Source organism: Vulpes lagopus, chromosome 2, assembly GCF_018345385.1.
Source record: "Vulpes lagopus strain Blue_001 chromosome 2, ASM1834538v1, whole genome shotgun sequence".
Classification (NCBI taxonomy): domain Eukaryota; kingdom Metazoa; phylum Chordata; class Mammalia; order Carnivora; family Canidae; genus Vulpes; species Vulpes lagopus.
The window spans coordinates 66,469,740-66,490,002 of NC_054825.1; the positions used below are offsets into that span (position 1 = coordinate 66,469,740).

Genomic DNA, 20,263 nt, shown 5'->3' on the forward strand with positions numbered 1-20,263 from the left:
CAGAGGATCTGTAGGGTAATGAAACCACTTTGAAAGCTACTATAATGGAGGATACATGTTATTATAAATTTATCCAAACCCACAGAGAGTAAGACACCAAAAGTGAACTCTAATGTAAAAGGTGAAAACGTTATGTTGGTGTAGCTCTGCCAGGTGTAACTGATGTAACCTCTGGTGAAGAATGTTGATAGAAATGAGGTTTTATGCATCTGTGGAGGCAAGAGGTTACCAAAGGTTGCCACTCTATGAATCCTATTTCTAATTTGCTCAGTGGGTTTTTTTTTTATCATAAATGAATGTTAAATTTTATCAAATGCCTTCCTTTATCTATCTAGATAGATACTCTGTTAATATAAATTACATTGATTTTAATTCTTGGAATAAACTCAACTTGGTCATGATATATCATCCTATTATATTACTGGATTAAATATGCTAATAACATTGTCTAGAATTTTTTGCATCTAAGTTCATAAGAAATAATGATCTGTAACTTTCTTTTCTTATAATGTCATTGTCAGATTTGATATCAAGGTATCACATTTGGTTTGATAACAAGGTTATGCTGGCCTCATAAAAGAAATTGGGATATGTTCTCTCTTTTCATATTCTTTGGAAGAATTTATACATGCTACTTTTATGTGACATTTCTAATTTATACTAATCTAATCTCCTCAACTAAATTTTAAGCTCATTAAACTCAAGGACTATATCTGGGACCCATGATTTTCTGTATCTTAAGCATCCAATAATTTGCTTCTGCTATATCAGAATTTGAAAAAATAATCATTATCTTGGCAAAGAGTAAAAAATCTGTCAACCTATTTAAAAATATTCAATTCACATTATTAAGCATACACATGAAAAACTATAGTTCACTTTCACTATGTTAGGACATCAGAAAGCTCACAGAATCTTGAAGCCGGACTCCTCTCCAATGTGCTCCCTATGTCTGCAATACTAACTACATTACTATGGGTGGCAGTGTGGCTAAGTGGTAAAAGTATCTACTGTATTTTGAATCAAATCTATCTGACCTGGAATCCAGACAATCCATTCATGGCCAATCTGTCTTTGGTCACGTTATATAAATTCTCTGAGCCTCAATATTTTCCTCTGCAAAACTGAAACAATAAAATTTACTTTGCAAAGCTACCATAATGTTAGAGATAGTATTTATAAAATACCCAGGTGCTTACTAGTAATGAAAAAAAGATACCCTTTACTCTCACATAAATTCTAACACAATTTGGGGTGCCTGGGTGGCTCAGTGGTTGAGCATCTGCCTTGGGCTCAGGTCATGATCCCAGGATCCTGGGATCGAGTTCCGCATTGGGCTCCCCACATGGAGCCTGCTTCTCCCTCTGCCTGTGTCTCTGCCTCTCTCTGTGTGTCTCTCGTGAATAAATAAAATCTTAAAAAAGAAGAATTTATACAAGTTACAAAGCAAATTGGTTATGAAGGGAGACAAAGTCTAGAGAGCCTTTCATTGATTGTCTTGCTTACTCTATCAATTAGTCTAGGGATCAGCATAGAGTGATTCTTGATCAAGATGGCTACCATCACCTCTGTGAAACATAAATGAATGGAATTAGATGACAAACCTCTCCGAATTTTTAGGGGGGTTATTTTATCCTTGTATGTTCATTTTTAGTTAATTTCTCCGCAAACAGTAAATGTAGTAAGTAAGGACTATGCACATATGTGGGGTACTTAATATCATGGGGATTGTTTGTTGATTCTTTAACTACTAGATAACATATAACATATAACTTATTCCTGGGTGCAAATCCAAGCTTGGAGGCCTTGAAACACAGTGACCTAATAATGATAAGGATCTGAGGATCACAGCAAGAGTTCAAAACAGAACCAAACCATATGCATGAATTTTCAGCAATAGTGGTTTCAGGTGAAACCACTTGGAAACAGTGAACCATATTCTTTCAATCGGTTGCTCCCTAATTTGTCTTGTTTGCCTTAGTTTATGCTAAAGGTAAACACGTATTTAGCTTAGTAAAGGAAATGGAAAAAAAAAAACAAAACAAAACACAGAGGTGACCTAAAAACCCCTGCAAAGCAAGGCTTCTAATCTGCAAGTAGCTTAGTCACAGCATCCCAGTGAATCTAAATTATTCAAAATTATTAAATAAATGATTCAGTCTCCAATACTCCTTTAAAAAAAGAATATAATGAGGGATACAAACACAATGCCACACAATTAAAAGAAACTTTTTTTATTTATAAAACTATATGAATGGTTTTATATTTACATATATTAACAATATTAACTTTAAATTTCAAACATTTTGAAACATAGGCCACCCAGTACTAATGTTCAGCCCTCCTGGTTTTTGTACCAGGTTATTTTATCCTGGTATGTTCATTTTTAGTTAATTTCTCTGCATACAGTAAATGTAGTAGGTAAGGACTATGCACATATGTGGGGTACTTAATATCATGGGGAACACATGGCTTTAGTCCATATCCAACACTTAATTAAGAGGTCCTTTTCAAAGATTGTATTCTGGATTTACCATCTCCTTAGAGGCCATGCTGCTGCCGTTCATCAGCAATCCACATCTGGCTGGAATGTTTTAAACTACTATTTTCCTTAACCATTATATGGATGAGGCTTTTGTTATTCTATACAAACTGAAACAATGTCCTTCCATAGACTTCTAAACATAATAATTAGTGGCAATGCAAACTGTTTTCTGATTGTTCTTATATAGCAAACTGCTACTAAAACATTCTCCTCATACTTTAAACTTTTGTTAATTGTGAGAGGCTTCTCATTTTCATGTAGACCTTGTCTTTACTTCTTAAGGACAAGATTCATTCTGAAGGCCAAGAAATATTTAACTTATACGTAACTATATGCAGAGAAAAGTATATCCTTAAACTTTCTCCGGAAACTTGGTAAATGAAAACTTGGACATATTTGCACAAAATATTGAGCTTACACTGACCATGCTTCTGAACCTCAAAGATCCCGTGTATAGTATGGATTTCAAACACCAAAACACTCCTCTGAAAGAGGACCAACTCCTGTCTAAACAACTAACTTGCCCCTGAAATTAAGTTATCTATACTCATAGAAGGACTCAAGCAACTAGAAAACATCGTGTCATCACTTAAAGTTTTGAGAAGGCAATTCATGAGGAATTTCTAGGCCTTGTCTAACACGTTTTTATCAGCCTGGCTCAGAGAACTGTTACAATACACTTAAGGGTTCACTCTGCCCAAAATTCCCCAGGCCCCTCCCAGTACTTTGCGTCAAGACACAGTCATCCCTTCCTTTTTTAGAACTTAACACTTATTTGAAAACTTCCCCATTTAATGTTGCCAAGTAGCCATTTTTACAACCCTGTTCTCCATTTACACATAAAATACTTCATAACTCATATGAGTTAGATCCTCAATAAGTCTTCTGTTAGTATTCCACTATGTGCACTGAAGTTCCATAAGGGTATTGGCTGTTTCTCTGCTTTTCTTTTTGTTTGTCTTTTAGATTCTTCTCTCTTTGGCCGGTATAGAGTACAGTATGGTACCTCCAACTCAATGTAAATCAGGTCTTGACACTTCAGCTCACAGTCCTTCAAAGCCTTTCTATTATACTTGGAATGAAATCCAAAGAAGATTCTACACAATGTGACAGTGTGGGCTCTGATCACCACTCTTCAGCTCACTTCCTGCCACCTTGCCCTCTCCCCACTCCCCACACCTCCTCACACTGGCCTCTGCTATTCCTGGGACAGGACAAACACATTTTAGCCTTAGGGCTTTGGGATGTGCTGTTCCTTCTGCTTTCCTTTTGTGCTCACTTCCTCAGACTCTGTTAAAATGTCTCCTCCTTAAGGAGGACTTCAGACTCCTCATCTAAAATAGCAACTTCTGGGGATGCTCAGCGGGTGGCTGAGCCACCCTGGGTGGCTCAGCGGTTTAGCGCCTGCCTTTGGCCCAGGGAGTGATCCTGAAGTCCCAGGATCGAGTCCCGCGTTGGGCTCCCTGCATGGAGCCTGCTTCTCCCTCTGCCTGTGTCTCTGCCTCTCTCTCTCTCTCTCTATGTCTATTGTGAATAAATAAATAAAATCTTTTAAAAAAATAAAATAAAATAAAATAGCAACTTCCCCTCACTACAGCCTATTTTTCTTCATAGCCATTGCTGATATTATATTATATAGTTATTTGTGTAACTGTTCATTATCTGCCATCACCACCTATCCACCACTATATAAGTCAGATGAAAGCCAGGGCTTCATCAATTTTATTTACAGCTGTATGCCTGGTGCCTAGAACAATGCCTGGCACATGGTAGGTGCTTAATAAATGTCACTGAATGCTGTCACCAAGACTTAGGATAGGAAGTTCATACATGGCTGAAAAGCCTATCTTCTCTGTGAAGCACTCCCTCACAAATCTAGTGTTATTCCTATTAGGCTTCTCAATAACAAACAGGATTTTTGATGCCTAACTATGAGCTTCTCCAGTTTCCTCTGTGAACAGAACCCTCAAGGGAAACTTTTATGCCCAATCCACATTCCAGGTTACTCAGACATCACATGAATTGTATTTTTGACAACTGCCAAAAGATAACTGTGTACAGAATGCCCTTCAACCCCACTGCTCCCTGCTGGTCATTTCAACCCTCATCAACCAAGTTCATAGGGAATTTCTCCTCCTTAGACTTTAACATGAGGATGGACTTCAGCCCTATATTCTTCTCTTATACCCCTCATTCCTCCAAAATAGGTCTTCTGAACATCACTTACTCAGTCTACCATCTCCTGAATTCAGAGTCTACACCCTACCCTACCCCCACGCTAATAGAAGAAAGAATTTGTGGGTGGAAGTCCACCTAACACACCTTACTATCCAAGGCTAGCCTCCAGAGTTGCAACCTGTTTCCCAAGCCAGCCCCCTACCTCTAATTTAAGATCCTTAAAGGGAACTTGGTCCTTCATTTTTGGCATATAAGGACATTTCAAGAACAGACAGAAACTAAACACAAGTCTAGAGCAACTTGAATCATGAGCTAAAAAAGCACAGGCATGCAGAATGCCTCACTACTTCACATTTTCCTGTTAGAACACATGGTTTTTTTATTCTCAAACTTCATAGCCTACATATATCTCTCAATACAACACTTTTTTAAAGGCATTTATGTAAATATAAATATATTTACATCCTAAAGCCTAAAAACAACATTGTACAAAATTATGTACAGTATACTGGGATACCAGGTGTCCTCAAGAAGACATAGTGTATTACTATGTAAAGTAACTGCTTCTTAACAATCAAATTAATGGTTTCATGTCCTAGAAGACTGTTTTAAGTATTTTTCATTGTATTTCTGTTACTTACATGGAGGAATTTTTACTGTGTTTTTGTAACATAGTAGGAAATTAGGCAGAGGTTCTGAGCTGAGAGTAATGCATTATAATTTCTCCTAATTAAAATATAAGAATTAGGCCTATGAGTTTTTGCAGAACAACTGATTTTTGGAATGGACTCCTCATGTTAAGTGGAAGTCGCCTGTATTTTCTTAGATCCTTTCACCCAAATCCCATCAGCAAGCCTCTCCCTAGGCTGTTCTGAACTGGTCTCGCCCCAACAGCTCATCTGTTCTCAGTCTCTATGATGCCTTGAATCCCTTTCTTGCATCTTCATGTCCACCCTCCAATTCCCCTCCCTTACTTTTACCTTCCATTCACCCATTCTTATCCTTTTCTTTATTTTCAGTTAATTTTTACTTTTGCTAAAGGGATATATGCATATAATCTAAAAGATCAAAGGAGCTGCAAGGCTTAAAACAACATAGCTCTCCCCCATCTCATCCCCATCCCAGTGCAGCATGCCCAGAGTCACTTTCCACTATTAGCTCTTGCTAGAGAGGAAGACAAACCATGAGAGACTCCTAACTCTGGGAAACAAAGGGCTGTGGAAGAGGAGGTGGGTGGGGGAATGGGGTAAATGGGTGACAGGCATTAAGGAGGGCACTTATGGGATGAGCACTGGGCATTATACTCTATGTTGGCAAATTGAATTTAAATTTTTTAAAAAATTTTAAAAAGAAAAAATATTTAAATTTGAAAAAAAGTATCAAATAAGCTGAGTAAAATACTATTTCCTTGCCATTCCATTTTAAACTTTATCTACAGCCTTCATATTAGAGTAAGGATTTTCTTAGACTTTCCCTTCCTTCTAATCTAAACTTATGCCAAAAATTATTGCTTAAATCCATATTTGGTGTATTTATTATTGAGACTAGTGTTCACTTAGGAGCCAAGTCATGAAAAATTGTTGATTTCCTTTCTGGAACAATTATTTTTGTGTTTTTCCTATACTTAATAATTGCCTAATTTCTTCATTTCCTTAGTTTTATTTGCAGGTCCAACTAAGCCTTCCTACCTCAAACAATAACTCTGTAAAATCACTCTCAATTCATTTTTCCATATAGTCAAACATGTCAGATTTACCATTTGTTATTTTATTTTTTCCTGATAATATTTATCAATTCCATTTTTTCCCTCCCTTTCCTGGTTCTAATCTTTACTGTTTCCTAAGCTTCCGGGTGTCATGGGTGTTATGTATGTCTTAACCAATGTTCTATAAATACCCAATTCCTTTCTACTATATTGGATTTCCCATTTCTTAGTTCCCATGTCATCCTCCTTGGTTTATTCCCTGGTTTTGGTGGATTATATCCTATAGTCTTTTATGCTGCCTGTCTGAGAATGTTTTATTCCATCTTTATCCTTGATCAATTCATTTATTCTAAGCTAGAAGTCATTTATATTTTGAAGATTGTAGCTCAAATTATTATAATTCATTATACTACTCTATTGCCTTCTATCCTCCAAAATTACTTTTGATAAATTAAATTTCATTCCCTTCTTTTCTCTCCTCTTTTCTCAATCAGCTGTTAGTGTGTCTTCTATTAACATTTAAGTTTCAAACTTCCCAGATGATGTACTTTGGTTTTTTTTTCTTTTCTTTTTTAAAAATTAAAAAAAAAATTGTGGAGGTATAATTTGTTTATCTTCATTTATTATGCTGAGCACTTTTTCAATGTGATAATTCATGTTTCACTTTAGATAAGTATTATTTTTTTATTTTTTTTGAAATATTATTTTTTTAATATAATTTTCTAATGACTCTTTTCTCTTTTTCTCCTTACTAGTTCCATATCAAATGTCTGGAACTGATCTATAAATCTTTCTTTCTCTCTCTTATTGTCTGTCTCTTTTTCCCCTACTTTATCAGAGAGTTCTTCCAAACCTCTCACTGAACATTTTGTTTTAGCTATCATATTTTTAATATTCAAAAGCTCTTTCTTAGAGAGTCTGGGTGACTTAGCAGTTGAGCATCTATCTGCCTTTGGTTCAGGTCATGATCCTGGGGACCTGGGATCGAGTCCCACTGCCTATGTCTCTGCCTCTCTCTCTCTGATTCTCTCATAAATAAATAAAGAAAAATCTTTAAAAAAAAAAAAAAAAAGCTCTTATTGTTTGGTCCGTTTCAAAAAAATAAAACTGTTCTTTTTCAACATTTTCTCTTATCTCTCTGAGGATATCATGGCTTCTTTGAAGCATTTTCCTACTCTCAACATTGTCTCTGTTTTCACTGAGTTCCTTTTTTAATCCTTGTTTCTCTGGTTGTTTGCTTCATGTTGGAAGCTTTCTTCCAAAGTCTGATTATCTTTTTTGATGCCCTTTCATATTTAAGAGTGAATCACCAGAAAGGTGATTTGAAACTTTGTAAGCGAGCCTCTAATCAGGTTATAGGTAGCTGAAAACTTTTTGCGGAAGTCACCAAATGTCAGTATCTATAGGTCTATTCCCCATGATGGTTCCATTTCTTCTGAGGAGGATCGTCCAGTATTCCTGGCATAGTGGTAAGACTGCCAGTATGTTAGAGCTGAGAACAGGAAGAGAGTTGGGAATTTCACTGTTCAAATGTAGAATGTCCTGTAATCCCCCAGTTTTGAATTCTATTCTCATCAGTGACTTTCTCAGTGCTCAGTATCCCCAGACTATCTCTGATTGTTTCTCCAGAGATGCCTGCAAAATTGGGGGGGGGGGGGGGGGAATGGTCTCCTTGTTTATGGAGTTAAGAGTAGGCTCTAAAGATCTATCTTCTCCTCATAAAAGCTTTCAAATAGAGTCCCACTCACCATATCACCCTACTTTCTATGGTACTGGGTGCCTTGAATTCCTAAGCCTTTCCAGACAGCTGTGAGTCAACTTGCCTTCCATCTGCATTTCTTTCCACTGGCACTTGGCTCTGACATTTCTTCACTCTGCTAAGTCATGCACCATCCTTCCACCTACTTTCCATCTTTATATCTTGTGGTTTAGGGCTACTTATATCACCTTGATTTATCAAAGATAGAGCTTGTGCCTCCTTTTTCTTGCTTTCTCTATGGTTTGAGGATGATTTTTTTTTTTCGAGGAAAAAAATAAATGAGGGCTGGAAAAAGAAAGAGTAGATATGTTCTTTGGTTTGGCATCTTGAAACCTTTCTATTTCATAGGTCTTTTTATTACATCATATTCTCTCCTGTCAGTTTCCTTCTCGTTTGTAATTTCAGTCTTCCAGAATTTCTTGTTTTAGTGATTTCAGACATACAATATTTCATTTATTAATGACTTAACAAATTCCATATCTACTTGTCATATCTCATTTGTAGTAATTACTATCTGCAACTTAATAGGGAATACTGGGTGTACATATTAATTGGGAGGGGATTATTCATCAATTGGGAGAGATAAGTCATCAATCTCTTTGTGGGATTTATCCTTCTTATCAGATAGGCTGGTTATTCTGTTTGCCATCCTGCCCCTCCATTCTCACACTTCTCTGTGCCCCAGAAGACTGACCTCTATGGACAACTCTCCTCTCCCATTCCACTCACTGCCATTCCTACCCACTTCACTCTTTCCCTGCCTCATTGCATCTCTGGCAACATTACTCTATAGCCATAGCCCCTACAGTATAATAGCTCCTAGTTTCACAAGGGAACTCTTTCTAGTTGGTTCCTTTGACCCTGCCTACATCTCTGTAAATAGTCTCTTTATTAAACTGTTTTCAATTATACTCTGAGTGTCATTTCTTCCTTATTGGACACTGACTGATACATCAGTTTTAAAAAATGTTTGAACTAGCTCATCTCTAAAGTCCATTGAGTTCTTATGTTCTATGTCAACAATTGGCACTTAACTATAAAGGCTCTGAGCAAATTAGGCTTCCTTTCAGTTAAGATTCTTACTATAGCAAAGAAACTCTCCAAATAATGATGCTAAGCCCCTATGAAATATAAGCATTATACATGCAACTTAAACTAGCAGAGAAAGCTAGGATATACATATTGTTCCCCTTAGACAATGGAGTCAGTTCTGATAAAAATGTATTTGTTATTTTTTATTCAATTTTTTAATTGAGGTATAACTGACATACTTATATTAGTTTCAGACATACAACACAGTAATTTGATATCTGTATATATTGTGAAATGATCATCACAATAAGTCTATTTAACATTCGTCACCATACATAATTATAGAATTTTATTTTCTTGTGATGAGAACTTTTAAGATTTACTTGCTTAGCAATTTTCAAATATGCAATGCAGTATTGTTAACTATACTCCATTCTATACATTACATCCCATGATTTATTTATTTTGCAACTAGAAGTTTATACCTTTGACTCCCTGTACCCATTTCACCCATCCCCCAACCACCACCTCCGGCAACAACTAATTTGTTCTCTGTATTCTATTAGCTTAGGTTTAAAAATTTAAGGACACCTGGGTGGCTCAGTCAGTTAAGCATCCAACTCTTGATTTCATCTTAGGTCATAATCTCAGGGTTGTGAGATTGAACCCACACTGGGCTCCACACTGGGCGTGGAATCTGCTTCAGATTTTCTCTCTCCCTCTCCCTGTGCCCCTCCCGGACCTCTCTCTCCCTCTCTAAAAATGAAAATAATAAAAGAAAACATTAAAAAAATATATTTTTAGATTGGACAAGTGAAATCATACATATTTGTCTTTTCCTATCTGATTTATTTCACTGAGCACAATGTTCTCGAGTTCCCTTCATATTGTTACAATTAGCAATATTTCATTCTTTTTTATGGTTGACTAATATGTCATTGTACATATACACTACATTTTCTTCATCCATTCATCCACCAACAGATACTTAGGTTTTTTCTGTATCCTTATTATTATAAATAATGCTTCAGTGTACATAGGGGTGCATATATCATTTTTCACATAGGGGTGTATATCATTGCACATAGGGATTCAAGTTTACATTTTCAATTTTTTCAGATAAATACCAAAAAATGCAATTGCTAGAGCACATTGTAGCTCTATTTTTAATTTTTTGAGGAACTTCCGTACTGTTTTTCATAGTGACTGCACCAATTTACATAGCTACCAACAGTGCACAAGGGCTTCCTTTTCTCCACATCTTCACCAACAACTTATTTCTTCTCTTTTTGATACTAGCCATTCAGAGAGTTGTGAGATGATATCTCACTGTGGTTTTGATTTGCATTTCCCTGATGATAAGTGATGTTAAGCATCTTTTCATGTGTCCGTTGGCCATCTGTATGTCTTCTCTGGAAAAATGTCTATTCATACACTCTGCCCATTTTTAATTTTATTTTTTTAAAGATTTTATTTATTTATTCATGAGAGACACAGAGAGAGAGAGGCAGAGGCATAGGCAGATGGAGAAGCAGGCTCCCCACAAGGAGCCTGATGTGGGACTCCATCCAGCATCCTGGGATCACACCTTGGGCCAAAGGCAGATGCTCAACCGCTGAGCCACCCAGGTGTCTCCATTTTTAATCATATTATTTGTTCTTATGCTACTGAATTATATGAGTTCTTTATTATATTTGATATTAACCCGTTAGCAGATAAATATTTGCAAATATTTTTTCCCATTCAGTACATTGCCTTTTTCTTATGTTGATGGTTTCCTTTGCTGTACAAAAGCTTTTTATTTTGATGTAGTCCCACTTGTTTATTTTTGTTTTTGTACTTTTGCTTTTGTTGTCAAATTCAAAAAATTATTACCAACACCAGTGTCAAGGAGTTTAATGCTTATGTTTTCTTCTAGGAGTTTTTTGGGTCTTGTGTTCAAATCTTTAATCCATTTTGAGTTAATTTTTGTGTATGGTATAAGACAGCAGTTCAATTTTTATTCTTTTGCATGTGGCTGTCCAGCTTTCCCCAACATCAATTATTGAAGAGACAGTCCTTTCCCCATTATATATTCTTGACACTTTTGTCATAAATTAATCAACCATATATGCATGGGTTTATTTCTGGGCTCTTTATTCTGTTCTGTTGATCCATGTATTTCTTTTCATGCCAACACATTTGCTATTTTTGACTTTGAAAACACAGAGATAGCTAAAATTAATTCCAGAGTTTCAAGTGGGTTTTTTCAACATTTTTCAACATTTTTTTCTTCTTTTCTCTTAGATACTAAAGGAAACCATTAAAGGCCCAAAAAAATGCAAAAAAAAATTTTTTCACCAATCCTTTCATTAATAAATTAATTCCTTGACCTCACCCCCACCACAGACATCAGATTATCTCTTTCACCAGCACAGATTTTTTTGTACCAATTGAACTTACCCACTTTCTCACCTCTCATAGACCCTTTAACTCATTCCTATTTTAAACTGTTCTTGCCAAGGTTTTCTTCAATCTCTCTGATGCTAAATCCAATGGATGCCTCTTAGTCTTTGCCTTACCTGACATCTCAGTAGCATTAGACACCATTGCTTTCATGAAATACTCTCTTCCTTGTCTTTGCTGTTGTCTCATCTTTTTTTATTTTCCTTCTATCTATCTGATTATTTCTGAGTCTCTTTAGTGGACATCTTTTCCTCAGCCCATCCCTTAAATGTTCATGCTTGTCAAGTCCTTGTTCCCCTTGTCCTAGTCTTCCTTATCTTCCTACTTATACTCTTCCACTGAATGTTCTTCTCTACTCCTATGGCTTCAAAACCCAATTAACACTAATGAATCTAAAATGGGTCATCTCAAGTCCAGATCTTCCTCCTGACCTTCAAGAATATTGTCTGTGACTAAACACTAGATAACTCTATCAGCATGACCACAGATTCCCCCTATTCAACATTTCACTTTCATCTATATTCCTATTCCAGTGAATCACACCAAGCCAGAGATCTGGGTAAAATCCTTGACTCTTTTCTGCCCCTCATCTCCATACCCAATCAATGATCAAGTCTTATTGATTCTGTCTGAGATGTACTTTAAGTCTATGATCCAGGTCTCTCCATTCTCATTGCCATTTCCCTAGACCAAATCAATTCCCTCCTACTAATATTGTTACTATCCTCATATCTAGATTCTATAATACAGCCAGAGTGATCTTCATAAAATATAGGTAAGACCATGTTACATTCTTCCTAAAAGCCTGAAATGGTTTTACACTCCTATCAAGACAAAGCCCATATTCCTCAACATGGTTTACAAGCCCCAGCACCCGGTCTCCTATCCTGTCATTCAAATTACTCCAGCCAAATTAAGCCCCCTTTAGTTCCTCCAACAATCTATGATCACTCTTACTCTAAATATTCCCACACAAGTTTCCCTCCACCTATTACATGCCTATCAATGTTACCAGTATTATCATCTACAAATCCTTATGTCTCTGCTTAGAAGTCTCCATGCTCTCTAAATCTGCATTTAGTGTGCAACCAGAGCACACTACTTATCCACTTATCACACTCTGTTATAGTTGCCTGTTACTTGTCTCTCTTCCCCTTTTAGATCATAAGCACTGTGAGGGTTAAAACTGAACCTATTATAGCTCCAATGCTTTGAACATTACCTGGTAGAAAGTAGCCACTAAATAAATAATGGTTGAATGATGACCAAGAGAATAAACAAATAAACCATCAGATTAAACATAGTACCAATGGAAGTACATTTTACATATGGACTTTCTTTCTCTTGCTTTCTTACCTCTCAATAAACAAAAAACAAGTAAGTTACCCTTCCCACCAAATAAGCCATAGCTTACAAAGAGGTAACTAACGTGTAGTTAGTTATAAATGACAGCCAAGGAGAACTCTATCTGAGCGTTTGCTTTACCCTTTCTCTTTTTCCTCTTACACATAAAATTTTCAAACTGACAGTTGAAACAGGCTGAAGACAAAGCATATGGTTGACTTTCTCTTGCTCTGCCTGATGCCCTCCCCAAACCACCTATGTACATGGGATAAAAAAGAACCTATGATAACATTTTGCTTGAACCAGAACTCCAGAACATCTATGTACATGGGATAAAAAAGAACCTATGATAACATTTTGCTTGAACCAGAACTCCAGAACATTAATTAAAGCTGAGCACACCTGCTCTGAACTGCAGAGTCAGAGATTTATGTGAACTTGTAAAATTGAGGCTTTCTAACCTTTCGTAGGATTTATGTTTCCTTTAAATAAGCATTTCCTCTTTGTAATGCAATTTTTTTTTAAAGTTTATGTCAGTGACTAACCTGCCAGTATAAACAGATATGCTGTTCAGTTCCTTTATTGCCTGCTCTTTACCCTTTTTACCCAGTGCCTGTCAAATATTTAATTTAAGGTTTCGGTTGAAAATAAGCAGGTCCAACAATGAGGCCTATAATTTCTTGGTCTAAACTGAACTTGTTAGTGAAGTGATCGAAAAAAGATGTCCATGCATTCAAACTCCACACTTAATGTAAGAACATTTTAATACAGTTATTCACATATCTGCCTATTATTTCCAAAGTATCAGATACCTTATCATGGTTTGTCATAAGCAAGACTTATTGATTTCTTAGGTTACAGAGCATGCCCACGTGTAGAGTCCTTTCAGGTAAGACCAAGTTTTTAATCAAAGGAAGATACTATAATTTTGAGATTCGGATACTAATGGCCTTGGAAAGAGAGAGTTCAGTGAGGTAAACATATTCAAGTTTGTTACCTTGGATAGGTTCATTCCCAGCACTGTAAGTGTCACTAAGCCAGCACAACAGACCAAAGCACTGGAGCTGGAGAGTCCAGAACTTGGTGGGATGTTTCCATCCACTAAGCAATTCATTCCAGTCAGGCTGCTAAGACCAAAGTGTTCCTAAGAATAGAAGGACAAACAGTGCTAGTAACTTTGGTGTTGGATTTGAGAAGAAGGAAAACATTCTTTTCGTTCCCTAGAAAGTAAACGTTTATCAATGGACTTATTATGCTATTTATAGAAATGACTTGTGCAATCCAATTTAGTTGAGTCTATACATGACATTTCATTTAATGATTCTTGGCCATAGGGTTCGGTAATCTGAAGATTATGTTTTACTTTGTTCAACAAAAAGCTATTGATCCATTTCTTAAAATTACCTTGGATGATCTTTTCTTTGAATGTTGATTTGAATAAATATAGAAAAAATACTAGACAGTTATAATTCAATTTTTCAAGTAGCAAGAGAAGAAATATACAATATTAGTAAGGCAGGTTAAATCCCATGTACCACATCCCAACACACCATGACTGTGAAAGTCTAACACAAAGCACTAGCTTGTTTCTATTGAGTATCTTTCTTCAAGAGGTCCTCTGAAGAAAAAGTGTTCTAAATTTCTTCAGTTTCATTTTACTTATGAAAAAACGTAGGCACCAAAAGATTAAAAGTTTTTTCCAACATTACATATAGGGAGCTGGGAGTAGGACCCAGGTCTCTGATTTCTGGTTGAGAACTTCTCCATTACAGTCAGAAACATGGGCCAGCATACTGTCACTATGATTTAATATAAGTCAGCCATATGAGGAAATCCAGATTTTCACTAGAGTTTATAGATACAGTTAAACCATATGGTAGCTTTCAAGACGGCCAAATTAGAATTCAGCCACAAATAAGAACACAGACTCTAAACGAAGCAGAGAAACTCTTATTTTTACAAGTAGGAAAGCCCAAAGAAATAATGAGACTCTGATCTAAAGATGGAAATCTCCAGGATACTTAGATGAATATCTAGGATGACACTTAGGATGATATTATAAGATTATATCATAATCTTTGTGGTTTAGGATTAAAAATAAATGCAAGGCCATCTCCTCCTCTAGAAAAAGTACCATCATGTTTGCAAATTACTCAAACAGCTCAAGACCAAAATACAAAATACTATTATATTACATAATTATGCATTTCATCATACATATTATTCTAGGGAGAAATTTCAGTAAACTAGTTAGAATAACCAAAGTAACAACAGAACTCTGAAAATTAAAGGCTGTTTTTTTTCCTTTTTTTTTTTTTTGTCCTTTTTTCCTATGTTGGCAAGACTCACACACCACAAAAAAAAAAAAGAGAGATTCTGTTGGATGTACTTCTCTTCTTGATTTCAAGTCATCTAAAAATTTCCTTTCCAGAAATACAAACAAATTATAAACTGAAATACTGCTGCTGCCAATGCCCTTTCATAAGAACATCAGACAGCTTGTTTAAAAAAAATCCTTGGAGAATGCTATATATTTAACCATAAACTGATCCACAGTGTATCTTGAATGTGAATCATACTTACAAACTTATCACACAATGTTTAAATTAAAATGTACAACAGATTCAAAAATGTAAATGGATTTTGCCAAATTCTGTAATAGCTCTATCCCAAAAGGATAACATGTTCAATTTAATATAAACAGATTATCCTGATATTTTCTAGTATTTGAATTTGAAGGTTTCTAAACAAGCTAACATTTAAATTACTTCTCTGCCAAAAGTTTATTGTACAAACCTACTTTTGCACATAAGTTGTTAAACCGAAAAAGAAGGCTGTAAGACCTCAAATTCTCAAAAACAATCCAAAGCAACATGCAATATTTAGGTCACTTTACCCATATGCTATAAAAGGCATGTTGCTATAAGGAAGATCAAATTGCATTTGCCAGGCAAATCCTTCCAAATACTGTAATTCCCAATAATGCATATGATAAGCCAAATATCTTGAAGATTTAAAAGCTGCCAATACCTCTTCCCATAAGTTATTACCATGTGTCTGGATGAAGAAGAAAGAAAAAGAAAAAGGCAAAGGAAAATGAAGAAAGAAGAAAGAAGAAGAAAGAAGAAAGAAAGAAAGAAAGAAAGAAAGAAAGAAAGAAAGAAAGAAAGAAAGAAAGGAATGCAGGAACTCTTAAGACCAAAACCACCATAATTAGAGTACAGGACTACACATCAGAGATAAATGTGATTCTTTTTTGTAATGGATATGCCACTGAGTCCTAAGCTACTCGTGACAAAGTTTCATATAAGAATACAAACTCTAAAACATGGATTTTAACAAACAAATCAAAATGATTTAGCAAATCAATTTTCTTTTCATCTTTACACTTTTTAATTCAGAGAAAAAGTAGAAACATTTCATTTTTTTGTTCTTGCCCATGACATTAGCGATGTCGTGGTAATTATTCAATGTTTCTAAGGAAAATGCTTATCCTAGCTAACTTCATCACTACAAATTTTTTTTAACCCCATCTGAAGTGGTAATAACAATACTAGTTGTTTACTTATTGAATGCCTACTATGCGTCAAGCACTGTGTAATCTTTGTAACAACTCTTTGCTGGATGGCAAAGACATCATTATACAGATAACAAACCTGACAATTAGAGGTTGAATTAGGCAGCTGAGTAGAGCTCAGATTCAAACCTAGGGCTGTTGGATTTTAAATCCTATTACACTACATACCTACATATCATTAGAACATATATATTACTAGATTGCATCCTTCAAAAGAAAACTTGAACAAAGATTTTAAAAAGAGAAGGATTTTTGTCAGATGTAACCGATGAACAATCATTCCTGCCCCTGTGAACACCACCCAGGAACAGTCTTATCTGCATTATCCTCTGAAATATATAAATCAGCAAAATAGAAGAGAAACATCAGTTAGCATTGAAAGGTGACCAAAAAATACATAAAGTAAATAAAATAAAGTAAAATAAAATAATTATTGATATATATTACACATTATAAGTTCAACAGCTAGTAGTTGCCTTATAAACCAATTTACCTGAATTCCTTTAAATCCGCACAAGAAATAGTTGTGCCACAGAGGCTTAGTTTTGTCAATCTGAATATTATTAGCACTAGTACTGAAGTCCCTGCAAAAACAAAAGACACCATTAACTTAAGTCTAGAGGTAACAACAACAACAAAAAAGGCTGCAAAATCAATGGCTTACTGCTGCCATCTTGTGCCAAGAGAGTGATACTGAAATTTCATTTTCGATTTATTTTCATCTGTGTACTTCACAGTCCATTCAAAAACAACATACATCCCCACATGCTAAAAGTTAGGGAAGTTATAGTGACCTTAACAATTAAACTACATCTGATTGACCCTTTCTATTTCCTGAAACAGAGAGGAACCAATATACTTCAGCATCATCTACACCACTTTTTATTTCATGATGGTCCTTATTACGCTGATGTAAATCACTAAATGCTTATCCTTGGGTTTTGCTGTTTGGCATACCTCTAACTGTAACAGTACTCAAAGACTTTTCTCCCCATACTCTCTGCCATCCATCAAATTTTACCATCTGCACAGTTTAAGAAGAAGACAGAAAAAAACAAAACAAGTAATGGTGATTCTAATGTATCATAATTCATTGAATAAGAGTCCATGACTCTAAACTGATACAAATTAACAAATGAATAACTAGCTAAATGAAGGAGAAGGAAAATCTCTTCCTTAGAGTAAAATGCCAAATAATAGATGAAGTAGAAATGACAGAAATAAAAAAAAAATCACTATTTGGTAAACTCCATGATAATTGTGTCAGGAAAGAATCATCAATGGATGCTAAAGTTAGGGAGTAAAAATTTGATAAGAAACAAAATATTTACATAGATTCAAAGTATTTCCCCATCAGATACTTATTGAAAAGGGAAAAATACTTTGCAAGACAAAAGTTCTTTGTCTTACGACAAAAAATCTGGCAGACACCACCTTAACCAAATGATTAAAATTAACACCACCAATAAGGGACATCATGTGCCTCCTTGATATCATGCACTGAGAACATATCAGTTGATATGTAGGAATTCTTTGTATTATTTTGTGAGTTCTTTGTAAGTCAAAAATTATCTCAAAATTAAAAATAGATAAATAGGCTTCTAAATCAGCTAAAGGACAAAATAACATGAAATGGAGGAGGAGGGAGTCATTTAAAAAGTGAGGAAATAAGAAACATTCCCTATATTGACTGAACATCCTTTCGACCTAGTTTACTAAACACCCACTATGCGCCAGACCCTGTAGTAGGTACCCTCCATGTATTATCTTAATTCAGTAACATGGACACATCAGGATCCCTGGGTGGCTCAGCAGTTTAGTACCTGCCTTCCACCCAGGGCATGATCCTGGAGTCCCAGGATTGAGTCCTACACCAGGCTCCCTGCATGAAGCCCGCTTCTCCCTCTGCCTGTGTCTCTGCCTCTCTCTCTCTCTGTGTGTGTGTGTGTGTGTGTGTGTGTGTGTGTGTCTCATGAATAAATAAATAAAATCTTAAAAGAGAATAACATGGACACATCATCTTCTAAAAAAATATTTAAGTATGCAAGGCATTCATAGGAATATAAAGGCAAAAGGCAAAGGGCTTATCTTCTAAGCATTTGTAATCTAGCTGAAACAACATGAACACAAATCATAATCACACACTATTGTCACACGATGGTGTATAATATGGAATGGGATATGAGATCAAGAGGGCATCATCTTTATAATCAGCATAATAGAGTGGCCCAGGCTTGCTGTTCAGCATGGAATCTGCTTCTCCCTTTCCCTCTTCCCCATCCCCTGGCTCATTCTCTCTCTCTGTCTCAAATAAATAAATAAAATATTTTTAATTAAATTAAATTAAATTAATAAGGAAATGCAAAAGATCTAGAATAGCCAGAATTAATTTGAGAAAGATAAACAATGTTAGATATGTCTTACACTACCTGATTCCAGGACTTCTTATAAAGCTACAATTTTCCATTAGCAAACCACATTAACCAATACGTTAAAAAGATCATTCACCACAATCAAGTGGGATTTATTCTGGGGATGCAGAATGGTTCAATATTCGCAAGTCAACATCATAGCATCCACAAACTGAAGGATAAAAATCATATGATCAACTCAATAGGTGCAGAAATAGCATTTGACAAAATTCAACATCTGTTTGTGATAAAAGCTCTCAACAAAGTGGGTTTAGAGGGTTTTAGAGGGAATATACCTCAGTATCATAAAGGCTATGGATGAAAAACTCACAGCTAACACCATACTCAATGGTGAAAAACTGAGAGCTCTTCCTCTAAGATCAGAAACAAGACAAGATGTCCACTGTCCCTACTTTTATTAAACATAGTGCTGAAAGTCCTAGTCACAGCTTTCAGACAAGAAAAAGAAATGAGGCACAATATGGGTAGGGAAGAAGTTAATCTGTCACTATGTGCAGATGACATGATGCTATAAACAGAAAACCCTAAAGACTCCATAAAAAAAAAAAACTATTCAAAGTAATAAATGAATTCAGTAAAGTTGCAGGATACAAAATTAATGCCCAGAAATTGGTAACATTTCTACACACTAATAACAAAATAGCAGAAAGGGAAAGTAAGAAAACAATTTCATTTATAATTGCACTGAAAAGAATAAAATACCTAGAAATAAACTTAACCAGGGTGATGAAAGACCTCTACTCTGAACTATAAACCTCTGATGAAAGAAACCGAAGACAACACAAACATATGGAGAGATATTCTATGTTCATGGATTGGAAGAATTAATATTGATAAAATGTCCATATTATCCAAAACAATCTACAAATTCAATGCAAACCCTATCAAAGTACCAGAAGCATTTTTCACAGAACTAGAAAAAATAATCCTAAAATTTGTACAGGACAAAAGATCCCAAATACCAAAAGTGATCTTGAGAAAGAATAACAAAGGCAGAGGTATCACAATTCCAGATTTCAATATACTACAAAGCTGTAGTAATCAAAAGAGTATGGTACTGGCACAAAAACAGACACCTAGATCAAGGGAAGAAAATACACAGCCCAGAATTAAACCCACACATATATTGTCAATTAATCTATAACAAATGAGATAAGACTATACCATGGGGAAAAGACAGTCTCATCAATGAATGGTGCTGGAAAACTGGATAACTACATGCAAAAGAATGAAACTGGACCCACTT

General features: G+C 35.5%; 1 protein-coding gene across 2 annotated transcripts in view; it reads right to left on the minus strand.

Moving 5' to 3' along the window:
• Positions 1 to 20,263, minus strand: part of GALK2 (galactokinase 2) — a 136,927-nt gene that overhangs the window by 91,053 nt on the left and 25,611 nt on the right. For both annotated transcript variants that reach the window (XM_041743191.1, XM_041743190.1), the window contains exons 4-5: positions 17,079 to 17,169; positions 14,006 to 14,152 (exon numbers count right to left, since the gene is read on the minus strand). In XM_041743191.1, coding sequence (XP_041599125.1) covers positions 14,006 to 14,152; positions 17,079 to 17,169 — 238 coding nt within the window. The remainder of the gene's footprint in view (positions 1 to 14,005; positions 14,153 to 17,078; positions 17,170 to 20,263) is intronic.